Source organism: Etheostoma cragini, chromosome 16 (assembly GCF_013103735.1).
Source record: "Etheostoma cragini isolate CJK2018 chromosome 16, CSU_Ecrag_1.0, whole genome shotgun sequence".
Classification (NCBI taxonomy): Eukaryota; Metazoa; Chordata; class Actinopteri; order Perciformes; family Percidae; genus Etheostoma; species Etheostoma cragini.
The window spans coordinates 10,330,051-10,343,797 of NC_048422.1; the positions used below are offsets into that span (position 1 = coordinate 10,330,051).

General features: G+C 40.6%; 2 protein-coding genes across 3 annotated transcripts in view; one reads left to right on the forward strand and one right to left on the reverse strand.

Moving 5' to 3' along the window:
* LOC117959477 (low-density lipoprotein receptor-related protein 2-like) overlaps window positions 1-6,891 on the reverse strand; it is a 28,138-nt gene extending 21,247 nt beyond the window's left edge. The window contains exons 1-13 of one of the 2 annotated variants that reach the window (XM_034896643.1): window positions 6,767-6,891; window positions 6,011-6,133; window positions 5,339-5,587; window positions 4,285-4,398; window positions 4,042-4,161; window positions 3,621-3,746; window positions 2,872-3,075; window positions 2,528-2,696; window positions 2,204-2,372; window positions 1,471-1,693; window positions 1,033-1,152; window positions 609-827; window positions 110-418 (exon numbers count right to left, since the gene is read on the reverse strand). In XM_034896643.1, the coding sequence (XP_034752534.1) occupies window positions 110-418; window positions 609-827; window positions 1,033-1,152; window positions 1,471-1,693; window positions 2,204-2,372; window positions 2,528-2,696; window positions 2,872-3,075; window positions 3,621-3,746; window positions 4,042-4,161; window positions 4,285-4,398; window positions 5,339-5,587; window positions 6,011-6,133; window positions 6,767-6,824 (2,203 nt within the window). In that variant the 5' untranslated portion in view covers window positions 6,825-6,891. The remainder of the gene's footprint in view (window positions 1-109; window positions 419-608; window positions 828-1,032; window positions 1,153-1,470; window positions 1,694-2,203; window positions 2,373-2,527; window positions 2,697-2,871; window positions 3,076-3,620; window positions 3,747-4,041; window positions 4,162-4,284; window positions 4,399-5,338; window positions 5,588-6,010; window positions 6,134-6,766) is intronic. The other variant, XM_034896644.1, reaches the window with a different exon arrangement.
* Window positions 6,892-9,917: 3,026 nt separating this feature from the next.
* ndr1 (nodal-related 1) lies at window positions 9,918-11,746 on the forward strand. Its single transcript, XM_034896825.1, has 3 exons — window positions 9,918-10,224; window positions 10,527-11,308; window positions 11,437-11,746. Exons 1-3 carry the CDS (start codon window positions 9,918-9,920, stop codon window positions 11,587-11,589), a joined length of 1,242 nt encoding a protein of 413 aa, XP_034752716.1. The 3' UTR covers window positions 11,590-11,746.
* Window positions 11,747-13,747: the final 2,001 nt, after the last annotated feature.

Below are 13,747 nucleotides of genomic sequence, written 5' to 3' on the forward strand. Positions count from 1 at the left end.
GATCTTTGCAAGCACATTAAATCTATTGCAATTACTTTTGAGTAACACCTGAAGAGACATTTGAGCTTGAAAAACATTGTATGACTAATCTGAAAAGTAACAGACAGACCTGTCCTCTCCGAGTTCCATAGTAGACTATTAGCCCGGAGGTCGAAAGCAATGTTTCCCTTGACTCCTCCTGCTAAGTGCAGTAGCTCTCTGGCTTTGCTTCCCATCATGCTCATGGTGAGAAATCTGTCTTCCTCCAACCAGAGGATGCTACCCCTCAGCCAGTCCAGATACAGGTCTCGAATTTCCTTTGTTGTTTGGTACAGCTGACGGGAGTACCAATTGTTGGCCGTTGTGGTGCCGATGCTGTTTTGGTCGCATGAGACCCAATAAAGGTTCCCACTCCTCTGGTCTACTTTTATCAGACAAACTAAAAAAAACAGGGGGCAGTACCGTTTGATAAGGGACATGCATGTGTGGTATTTTTGCTCGCTTAGATTATTTGCCATTAATTTTCTGTCAATTGACTAAAATAATACATTGATCGCCCTTTCAGTTCCACTACGATAACATTACTTTCCCATGTCCTTACAAGCCAAGGAAAACTCAAAAGCATTTACCTGGCAAAGGTGTTGGTACCAACTCAGTCTTGACCTGGTTAAGATTGGTTCGCTGGATGTGGCCAGTTCGGTTAGCCCAGTATAGCCAGTCTCTGTACCAGTCCAGATCAAATGACAGGATGCCGTCGTCAGTGGTAAACAGCTGAGTTTGAGTGGACTCTTTGTCTCTTAACTCCAGAAGGTTGATGTTGGTGACGGTAGCATATATAAACCTGGGATCTGTGGGACAAAAAAAAAAAAAAACAGAGTTTAATGATGCTCGCACACTTGGTAAGTTGTGAAAGAGAGAAAGTGACTGTTAATTCCATAATGGCAAGACATAATATCTGGCAGGATTGGATACAATTTACTTGTCTTCTAACAACAACGTGGAAAAAGGCATTGATTAAACAACACTGACAAAGTAAAGTTACGGCAAACCTACATTCACATTTCCCATCAAGCAACATCACTTTGGAGTTTGGACAAACACAGGTGAAGCCGACAGGGTTGCCTTTAGTTAGCTGGCACAGTTGACATGGAGTCTTTACACATGCAGAAGAACCTGATTGATGACAACACCCAGACATTTTGAAATGTGAGTGTAAAAGCAGCAGCTACGAGGACAAAGAATGATGTGCTTAAACGGATTTGTACTCAAGAAGTTATCTGCTGTTCACATTAAAGACTTCATTTTAAAACCAAATATATTGTTTACATTGATCCTACTCCACAGGGACAAAGTATTGTAAATTGGCATTTATTCAAAATTAATATAACTTTGTGCTGAAGAGAACCATAACTTAAAAGTCATAGGAAGAACCACTGTAACTATTTAACAAGTATATTGCATTACCATTAAATATACTGTTCCAAAAAGTACCTTGTGGCTGCTGTAGCTCATGGTAAACAGCTAATATTGGCAGTGTGGCTTTTAAGATAAATTGCGTTGGGTTTGGTTGGTTCTGTGGAGCCTGCCACAGTGCTTTGTCATCCACCCAGTAGAACAAACTTTCAAACACAGCAAGGCTGCGAGGCAGTCCCCTGTTGAACAGTCCTGTGAAGGAATGCCGTCCAGTCCCGTCCACCTTCGCTGTCTCTATAGACTGAATAAAAAAATTAAAAAAGTTTCAAAAAACTTTCATGTTTACTGTATATGAAGGACGATAATTTTTTTTACAAACTGAACAAATATCCATTCTGACGGCCTAATTAATCAGCATTTAGACTATGGGATTATATTCTCTTCTCATGACAACTAAAGTCATTTCTCCACCCTTTATTCTAAACAGAATCCATCACACAGAATTTTTAAATTACAGGGGTCATAACACCCAACATCAGAAAATGTTACCAATATGTTAGGAACTCTTAAAATTTCAAAACCAAACCCATGGCTGCTGCGACAAGGAGTGAGCTTCTGCACGAGGCGTACGCTAAACCAGATGAGATTACCTGGGAACCACTGTTATTACTGGAGTAAAACCTATGCTTTTACTACTACGGTAAATCAAAGGTCTCTTGTGAACAGGCTTACTACGCATAATCCTATGCATGTACAACACGACGCAATGCAGTAATTCCAGTGTGTATATCAGTTTCTTTCCTAAAGTCACCTTCTTGAAGCCGCTGAGCCAGTAAAGCCTCCTGGCAGCCACATCAGCAGTGAGGCTGTGGGGAGACTGAGCCGTGAGAACAGTCAAAGTGCTTCTCTCTGATCCATCCATCCATGACTTCTCTATCGTCACTCTGTCACCGTGGCCGGCATTGATCCAGAACATCATGCTGGGAGGCAGAGAGGAGGGAAGTTGAATAGTCACTACCCATTTTAAAAAAAAATGTAACTACTCATTTCAATACTAAAATAACAACTTAATTTTTCAATTAAGTGTATTTACTATCAACTGGGGATTAGCATTTAACAAGTAATAAAGGCATACCTCTCTACAGGTAAAAGCACCAACTCTGATGGACTGATGTTTTTTCTCAGCACAGTAGTGTGACTTGTCTCATCAGCTGCTTGCATGTAGATTGACTCAGTCTTCTGATTGGTCCAGAACAGGTTTCCATTCAGCCAATCATAGGCTAGACCCTTGATTCCAGGCTCCCCTGTTAAAATGAGTAGTTTGTTGTTTAGAAATAGTCGCTTTTTATTCTGCAGTTGGGGGCCAAAATTTGTATGTGAACCAAACGGATTTCATAACATCTTTTGCATATTTATAAAGCTTGTCACAATTATAATACACCCAGTTGAACACCAGAATACCTCTTTTCAAAAACTAACCAATATAGATTGTCCAGCCGTGCTCTCGATCACTTTTGTAAATGCTGCCATGGTTGTCAGCCCAGAAGAACCAGCCTTGGGCAACGTCAAAAGTCAAGGCCACTGGGTCAGACACTGGAGTGTGGACAACTTCAAACTGTTGAGACTTCACATTCAATAGGCCGATAGAGCCCCTCAGCACAGTTAGTAGTCTGGTAGCATTTCCTGCACACATTTGGATTGGGAGTAAATTTCACTTTGTGTTAGTTCACCATCACTTACATACTGGTATAAGGAATTACTAGATATAAGTGGAGAAAACAAAACGACAAGTGTTGCAAGTACATACAAAAAAAAACTACTTTGACAAAAGAAAAGAGAACCAATGATATTATTTTGTAATCCTTTTTTAGCAACATTTCAGCTGACAATTTTAATGTAACCAGCTTCACTGTTTTCTTCTGAAGTTGAGCCCTTGATCTTGTTGAATTTCTTGCTTTTGTAATTAGCTCAGCCACACCACAGACATCAACACATCAATTATCTCCTGTCCAAGTGTACTTGATAGTCTTTGTTTGATCTTCAAAGAGGGTGAAACTAAATTCAGAGTAGGTTCCCGTCATAAGCTCATGACAAGGTTTATAGTTGCATGATGTGTGAAAATGCCCCGTCTTGTTGTAGTCAATATTATCCCTGCCTCAAGATGAGGTTAAGTTGGTACCAAACAAGGTCAGGATGTGGAGGTTGATTTTGTGCACCTGCCTCATTACCTGTAGCTAGACATGTGGAGCCTCCACTCAGTTTGAAGCCTTCTCTGCAGTGGCAATAGTAGGATCCAACAGTGTTAATGCAGTGATGCATACAAGGGCCAAAGGGTGGGGCACATTCATCCAAATCTGAGGAGAGAGGGAGTGGGTTCTGGCTTCATACGCATGAGCATCAAAAACACATTTAGAAACCACTGCAAAAGGAAACTTCTTTAAACTCTGCATGTTAGTTAACATTTTCTGTTTTCCAATAGAAAAGGTGGTAAAGGGTCCAAGGTGGTACTGCCAAGGGCTGAGCCACTTCACTGTGACTTCTATTTGATCTCCATTTTCAGTGCTTTTGTAAAGTAATCCTGGCTTCTAAATCAATTAGCCCTCAATTATATTTAAAGTTAATCATGTGTTATTGTAATGTTCAACAAACCTTCGCAGACCGCTCCATTGGGAGAGAGCTTATATCCATCAGGACAGGCACACAGAGTTCCCCAGGATTCATCGTCACACACATGGCTACAGCCGCCATTGTTCATGGAGCAAAGACGACCTGCAGGCGGCTCAGTATTACAGAAATCCATGCACCAGAAGCATATCCTAAACTTTATGTTGACATTGCTAACCAACAGTTGAGGTAAATTTGTGACCCAGGTAAAAGCCGTCCCAAACCTACCGCAGGTTATGGGCTCATCACTCCCATCGGCGCAATGAATCGTCCCATCACACCTCCTTTCAGCACTCAGACACGTCCCCTCAGGACACCGTATGCCGTTCTCACCACATAAACCTGTAAGGGGACAGACAATCAGTGTATGGAACTTTAACCATTTATCATACCTACCCTGAGTTAGGGGCCCACACGGTTGGGTCTGACATCCTGTCACTGACTAAGATACTTTTAACACATCAATCCTTACTGTGTTAACCAGCCTCTATGATCATGTTGGGTTATGAATTAATCAAATGATAATTTAGTCAACACAACAAAATATTTAGTAAAATGAAAAATGGCAAAATGAAAAATTGAGTCAAAGGAATAGCACTTGCCATTTCAGTTTGTACATTAGTGTGAGTATGTGTTGCAGACACAAATCATAGGGAACCAGTTATGCCAGTTGTTGGCTGTCGTTGGCTTTAGAGACCAAAACTGTTTTTTGTGCCAGGCAATAAACATGTTTATTGTTTCTGTAAATTGGGCCTTTTAAAAATGGCGTTTATGGGGATTGATTTTGGAGCAAGCTTCAAGTGGCCACTCAAACTTTCATTTTTGACGCTTTTTTCCGTGTTTACTTTATTTTTCAGCACAAGAGGTTGCCGCACACCAACAAAACCTTAAACTTGTTCAAATAACAGCAAATATAAACCCTACTGCCCAGCTTTACATTTTAAAATGACTAACTGTACCAATTGCTTAACAAAGGTAACATGTACAATGACAAGTTTCAGTTTTAGTTTGTTTTCTTACGAAACATATTTAACAAAGCAAGTTAGTATATAAATCGTTCTGTTAAAGACGAGGCTGGACTGGAGACATCTCAAAGAATGGTTATCTCAATAACTGGAAGAATAAAACAAAAAAAAGAAAAAAAGAAACTACGCTGCTGCTAAAGTGGACACAGGAGACTAGATAAATAAGAAAATACAAGTTTTTGTAATTTTGGTAAACTGCCCTACATACGGACACTTGTTTTCTTGCAGCATAGCATTTAACCCTTCATCTTGCTCACCACAATCGTCTTCATCAGAGTTGTCCAGGCAGTCATTCAGTCCATTGCAGCGCAGCTCTTTGGGGATACAGATGTGGTTTTGACAGGTCCAGTCAGAAACCAAACAGCCCTCTGTAGCTACACAGTTCTCCTCATCAGAGCCGGTTGGACACTGGATTTGGCCGTCACAGCGGGCTGATGCATCAACACAGCCGACAGAGTCAACACAAGAAAACTGACCCGGCGGACATTCATTAGAGCCTGGAAGTGCTGGAAGACAGAAAATAAAAGTTTCTTTTATTCTACCTCTTTAGGTACAAACGTTCATCATTTTATTTGTTTAAAAAGTAGCTTTCTCTTATCTGTTTTGCTTCTGCTATCTTGTACAACTTTGTGCCAACTTTGGTTGTCAACTTTTTAAAGTTTAATTGTTTACTACATTTTGAACTACAAATGAACCTGCTATAATTTATGCTGATACTATTAAACCGCGTGTCCTCTTAAATATGGTGTTACCCATTTCCCACTTGTTTTGTTGTCCATCAAACAATGTGTGGTTGAAAGTGAATTAATAAAATGAATGAATGTTAACCAGCAGTCAACCACTAGTCATCAATCAAATAATTTGAATGATGTATTAGGGCGAAGTGTGCAGAAAAGTTCTTTTCGCACAGTGACAGTAAGTTTACCTACCAAGGCAATCCATTTCATCAGATCCATCAAGACAGTCTCCATCTCCGTCACATCTCCAGACATCAGGGATACATTTTCCATCATCACACTGCCACTGGCCATGGTGGCATCCTAAACTTTGCCCTACAAACCAATAGTAGGTTAATTGGAGGTCAAATATGAAGTGAAGGGCTGTCACTGGAGAAGAATGAATTGTAGAATTTGTCTACAATTAGAAGCCACTTTTTAGATCAGGATTTGCAAAAACATACCACAAATTAAGCTAAATTCAAACAATTGTAATCAGTGGTCAACTTATTTCACTAGGACCTACTAATACAAAATAAAGGCCAGAGACAAACGTAACGTTAGCAAACCGAATTACTGCTGAATAAACGTTTTATGTTAAACTCGTCACAACAGGTCATCCTGTAGCCTAGGCCTCAAAAGGCCAAACAGAAGAACTGCTATGTTCAATACTTGCACATGGCCAATTGTATGCTAAAGGAAAGTTAGCTAAAATACAATTGTTCTATTTTGATAAAGTCTGGCTAATGTAAAAACTGCAACTTCATCCTTTCACCACCTTTTAAATTTATTTTGCCCTAAACAAGTGTAACAGCCTGAACCCACACGGTCCAGGGGTGAACGCCATTTTGCCTCGTTACTGTTCACACCATAAGAAAACGTCAAAACCCCTCTCTGCATGTTATTTGACATATACATGTACTTGAATTATATCACGCAATGCCCTAACACGTAGTAAACCAATTTTACCTCGGGAAATTCTCAGACTTGCCAGAACAATCGACCAAATGAACTGGCGTAAGTCCATCGTGCCCCCGCTGCTAATCGGAACCTACAGCGTCACCTGAGAGGAAATGCTTTTATCAGCTTCTACTGCTGCAGGTGCGCGTGCGACGGTCTTTTTACACATCCGCGGTGCAACGGTGCAGTCGGATCATTCAGCTTCTGTTACCAAAAATAAAGTAAAACAATATAAAACAAAATTAAAGATGTTATATGCTATATAATGTGATGTAATTCATTATTTATTTATTTAACCCGGTGTTTTTTGAGTTCTTTTTTTTTGTATATTTACTTGTTTGTTTATTTATTCTTTATTGGAAGTCATTTAAATACACAAATTAATCAATCAATTTCTTAATGTATTTGGTCCGTGAAATCCTGGTCTTAGGCAGTATCCTCATTTAGGATCCATGTGGGCTCAGGGTCTAAGCTCTTCCTGTCTTTCCAGTTTTATAAGTTGTATCCAGTTTTATGCTCAAAAGTGTGGCTAATAAAACAAATTAAAATAATTCTCATTTGTAATGGCGGCCTGCAGTCAGGTATGAGAAATGCTCATCATCACACACCTCAGATGTATTTAATAATGTTGACGATCTAGTGGGCGCGAACGCAGCATTTAGGATTGGGCCAATTAGCGTCTTTGATTTGAAAGCGAGCTGTGCTTGTGTTGTCCTGTCCAATGGCCCTGGCAGCAGCCGTGAGTAACGCTTCGATGGAGACAGCAGACTGCCATGCCTCTCCTCTTTTAAAGGTGCAGCCTTACCTGTCTATGGGTGGAGCATGGTTTGCTTCAGCTACTGATGTTACACGCACTTCCAGGGCTTTACAGTGAGGTGAGTTTTGGTGTGGCTATGTTACGCACGAATTACAAAAACAATCAAAGCTTTGTAGTTCGCCATCAGCTTTTTTTTTCTTTCTTTAGATGTCAAGTGAGCAGTTCGACTTATGAATTGGGAACGATCAGCTGGCTTGTCTGATGTCAGTAATGTCCCTTTAATGCTGCTGTCAATTATCATAGTCGATTGTTGGTGTTTCATGCAATCTTTTCATTGAAGCTGCCCAAAACAGTTGACTCTTGCATCTCACCCAATTATTGATTTGCAGATCAATGTTGTATTCCCTTTAATCCTCTAAGTGAGGTGATAAGGCCGTGCGCATTTTGGTTAGGTGCTTTTACGCACGATAATTAAACTAACTAAAAGTGTTCCCTTCTCATTCCTAGGATATGTGAGAGTTTTGTCGGCGCGATGGGTGAACCACAGCTGTTTATATTTAGAATTAAAGTAGTCGGTGATATGAACTCATTCAAAAGTGTTTTTTTAAATTGTCTTTCCCATAAATAGGATTCACTCCACGGCTTTAATAGCACCATCGTACGCCCCAGTTGCGGAAAATAACCCAGATATTGCGCTGATAATTTTCATTTCATGTTGTTATTCTTACTGCTTAATTTAATGTAGCACTACACAGTGTCAAAATACTCTGTTACAAGTAAAGGTTCTGCATATAAAACTAGACTTAAGGAGAACTGTAAAACTATTAGCTGTAAAATAAAGTAGGCTACCAAAAGCAAAATGGCCTATTTCAAGATAACATATCCCTGGATTATATCAATGAATAATCTGAATCTAGAAAGGAAATATAATGTTGTCAACTAAATGTATTGGAGGAAAAGGCCCAATTTGCTTCCAAAATGTAGTGAAGTATGAGTTTAAAGTAGCATAAAATGAAAATGTACTTACTTACATTAAATGCTTGTGTTATATGACAATTTCATTATTGTATAGGCTTATTTTTTACGTGAAACTCTAAATGTTCAGCAAATTATAGTTTCAAAGAAAAGTTTGTTCCATGTGGTGACAATAAAGAACTTTCAAAGAACGAGACTAATTTATTGCTACTGGTGTTCTGTGATTATTTTCACACATCAGGCTCATCAAAATGAATCAAAGCTTTGTAGCTCGCCATCAGCTCTTTATTCTTTCTTTGGAGGTCAAGTGTGCACTTTGCCTTATGGATGGGCGACGTTCAGCTGGAGTGTTAACGCCAACAATGGTCCTTTCATGCTGCTGTCAATGATCACCGCAGATTTTAGGATCCGATGGTGTTGTATGAAATCTTTCCAACTGTACCCGTTCAAAATTATAATTTATAAAACTCACTGAGGATGAATATGTGATACCCATGTTTAGAAAACATTATTTTTTCGCCATTAGCTCTATTACAATTACTAAAATCTACTAAAGTGTGTTTGCAGAAGAAACAGAGAAAAAGAACAATGGAATGGTGATATATAATTCATATATAATTGGTCATATGTTGTCCTGTTCGGATTCAATTCCAAACAAAAATATGTAATAATCCATTTTATAACTGTTGTTTGTCACATTGTCTTTATGTAAAACTGTATGAACTGTAGTTTAAACACCCCTGTATTGTTTTTGTTGAATATTTATGGTTATTATATTTATAAATGTATTTACTTTAAACATGTTCATCTGATTACCACTGAACATGTTAAACTGTGCGTACTTGCGCACTAGGTATTATCCAAGTAGGTTATTGTGAGTGTCTGTTTAGAACCAGTTTTCAAAAGGACGAGATGGTAATGTGTAAAGTCAATTAAAATTTAACAATGACTTAAATGCATGGATCATATTTCGATTTACTTCTGCATTATAGTTGTGTCAAATCTTTACCTTTTAATCCTCTCCTCGCCTTGTCCAACATAAAGTGACTTCTGATTAACTCCCCTGTTGCTTCCCCATTAATCACAGCGCATTTGTGCAGCTCCTAATCTCCTTAACTAATATGATTGTCATGGTTTCCTATCAAAGGGATCTTTAATATACAAAACAACAACAATCATAGTGGCGATGTTACAGTTTTCACACCTCCGCCACTACAAAGACCAATTGGTTTCGATACACAACGACCTTGTCACATGTAAGTCTTTGAGCGCCCCCGTGGATCACACACGCCCTTCAGCCATCTGCGGCCTGACAGATCTCTTCAGAGGACGTTAGGAGAGAGGGGTGTGTTTATAAATCCCAGCATCTCACCTGGCTGGAGCATTTGGAATCTACCTTTGGAATAGACGACACCACACCTGGGAATAATGAAGGGACTAGCAGTTGATTTCTCTTTCACGCTTCTTCTTCTGGTGGATTTAGTTCTGGGTCTCGGCGCACATCCCTTTCCTGGGATGCATCCTGACGCACTGCTCCGTGGGATGGGTGCCGGCTCCAGACACAATGTCCAGAGGCAGCAGGCCAGCAGGCTGCCCTTCTACATGATGCAACTCTACCGGACCATGCTGACCGACGACCGGGAGAGGACTCCGGCTGTAAGCGTGAGCAACAACACGACGGAGGACAACCCCGGTCTGCACGACTCCGACTCTGTGATCAGCCTGGTCGCTAAGAGTGAGTATTCAACTTTAGAAAAATGTATTGAATGAAGTTTGGTATAATGGCATACAAAGGGTTATATATTTAAACATAATGAGAACAATATGCCTGTGATTTCTTTTGAGACACACACAATATGTGGATGTAAGTTGATGTATTTCACTCATGATGTGTTTATTCAAAGCCGATGAATGTATTTCAGCACTCATGCGACTCTCAAAGTCAAAAGACAAGTGTGTTCTCCAATTACGTGCCTTATTCAGTTGTTCAAGTCATGAATACTGTTAACCAATTTTTTTTACTCTTATTTCTTCCAGGCTGCCAACAGATTGGCAAGAGGTGGTCCGTCACCTTTGACATGTCCTCTATGTCTGCAAGCGACAATGTCCAACTGGCTGAACTTCGCATCCGCCTGCCCGCCTTCACAGAATCTTCCAGAGCCTCAGTGGACATCTACCACTCCAAGGACCGATGCTCCGGCATGCACTGCCCAGAGAACAAGCTGTTCCTGGGCCGCCTGAGAGCTCATCCCAGTTCCATGGTTTCACCCTCCTCCTGGAAGGTGTTCAACATGACAGAGATGCTCCGTGGCTGGCTGCAGCAGGAGCACTCTTCACAGAGGATGGAGAAGGATGAGGTTGAGGTAAAGGAGGAGGAAGAGCAGGAGCAGGAGGGAGTCCAACACCCTACAGCTGACCGGTTCATGATGGTGGTCTTCTTAAGGCAGAACCCAAACAGCCAGCGAATGCCAACACTCATCCGCACAGCAGAGCACTCCAAATATGTGAGTCTGGACCGGGAGCGTGTGATGACTAGCTCTGGATCCAGGCCCAGGAGCCGCAGGGCCAAGCGGGACCACCACACCCAGCAGCAGGGACACAGAGTGGCTGGAGCTGGAGCTGCTCCACCCAGCAAGCCCACAGAGGAGGAGGAGAAGGGTCCTCTCTGCAGGAAGGTGGATATGTGGGTGGACTTCGCGAAGCTCGGCTGGAGCGAGTGGATTGTCTATCCCAAACAGTACAACGCCTATCGCTGTGAAGGCCACTGTCCAACACCAATAGATGAGAGCTTTACCCCAACCAACCATGCATACATGCAGGTAAGACTGAACATAAGACAAATTCCTTATATTGTTAAGTATTAGGTGCAAGTGGGTATACTTATTGATGATATACTAATACCCAACATGTGTTCTAATCAATCATGTTTCTCTCTTTCTCTCTCCAGAGCCTTCTGAAACTTCACCACTCAGACAAGGTGCCGTGTCTGTCCTGTGTGCCAACACGCCTGGCACCACTTTCCATGCTCTACTTTGAGAATGGCCAGATGATCACGAGGCATCATGAGAACATGATGGTGGAGGAGTGCGGCTGCCACTGAGCAAAAGACAAGAAAACCTTTTGATCAAAGGCCAGTTACACTAAAACTACTGAGCTGTACACTCAGAAGAGTCTTTAGCCACATAACTGAGTGACTCAGAGGAACAACATGGATGGAGGTCCACAGGCACTTTACAGGGATGTCCAGTTTGACACTTGGACAGTGGCTGCTGCAGCGATACGTCATGAAAGAAAACTACTAGACTGTATATCCTGGACACAGCTTTCTAACTTATGACTTGTCTTATGACTAAAAAAACAGTTATACATTTTTTGTACAATATTAGGTGCCTAGGAGCAAGTGGATGTGCTATAATTTAGGTCTTTCCAGATGGATTAGAGTGGAAATTCAGACCAAATGAAACGAGGGAGAGACAATAGCACAATATGAGCCAGCCAACAGACTGACGCACTATAGAAGATTTTCAAAAACAGTTGTACACAACAGGTCTTATGTACACACTGTTCTTTTTGGGATTGTGCTTTAATGCCATTGAAAGGACAGATGCAAACTGTTAGCGCTTTTAACTTTATTGAGATGGTTGGGTCACATTGACCCATTTGTTATGTTTACTATGTACAATAAATTATTTCTTATCAACACACAAAGAGTTCTGCTTTTTATGAGTGTTTACAAGAGTTTGAATTAAGCTGTTTTTTGTTACAACAGGAAAACCAAAAGGTCATTAATTACATCAATCACGACTGCATTCCATTAAGGTGCGCAAGTTTGGGGTCCTTGTGTGTTGGGCACGTTGGCTCACTGGCAAGTGTCACACCTAAATGGAACAGAGCCATTGTTGTAGGTTAACCTAAATTAAGTATTCTGTTATTTCCATTGCCTAGGAAAGCTTAATGGATATTTGTGAACATGAGCTACTCCCTCTCACCAGCCTCAACCTGGTGATGCCATCAAGTATAAAGTCTAGAGCTTTTCTTTTTCATACCCCAATGAGCTTTATTCTACAGCAGTGTTAGTGGGTATACAACTGAAAATGTACTAATATACTCTGAACATTCCCCTGGGTGCTCTCAGTGATGTATAACCCGGGGCTCAAGCCCCCCTAAATTTCATCTCAACCATCCCAAAAACTATGTTAAAAAAAAACGTTTTTAAAAATTAATTTTAGGGTTTCAAGTGAGAGTTTGTGAACGTGTCTGTTAGTGACAGAGGACACACAATTACCATCAACAGATATGTAATTTTGGCCAAAAAGAGGTGGTGATGCCAGGCTCCCGCCTTTGGAGAGCAAGAAACGGTTGTGAAGTTTAACGTTGGTAGTACCCAGTGAAGAAGTAGTTAATTTGATGGTGCAGATTAGAACCCAAATTTAAAACGTAAGCAACTAAAATTGCTGAACGTTAGAACATTGTGTCAAATTGGTCTTTACCACTGTTAAAGTTATTACTACTAAAGTGTCAGGATTAATTAAATCATGGTGTTAATAGTGTCAAAAAACATTAACCGACATTGCAGTAGCTTCTCATCGGGACTGCAGCCTTGCACACTGTTAGCTGGTTGGCTTGTGTACAGCAACCATAGCAACACACAGAGCTGGCCATGAGCAGTAAACTGGCAAGATGTCGTAAACTGGGCGTAAACTGCGGCAAAAACCCTGATTGAGACGCATATTCTAAATGCGCTGAATATATGCCCAAAGAATGCCGAATACCGGAATATCCCCCGTCTTAATCCGAAAATGCTCTATTTGGAAAAAACGCGTTATTCAGAGTATGGTATTTAAAACACGTGTATCAAATTTTTAATATGGTCATGTTTGGAATAATAGTGAAATATTGGTGTGCATGTAAACATACTTAGTCTATGTAGCAGTACCAGATGACATGTTGTTTTAACTATCTTAGACCATAGAAATAACATGTACTGTATGTATTTTGAAAAATCACGTAGTTCCCCTTTAATATCATTAGAAATTGCACTTCTGTGAAGAAAACACCTCTTTAAAGGACTAGATGCCATCAAATATGGGCATTTGCCCACTCAAGGCGGTTATGACGACAAACTGCAGTCAGGTCAAGAGAAAGAGAGGACTGAACCCTAACCCTAACTCCAGATGCTGACTGGCTTTCGGACCCCCCCAATACAGTAAAACTGCATGTTTTAGAGTGGCCTTTTAGCATCTTGACTGGTTTCCTGC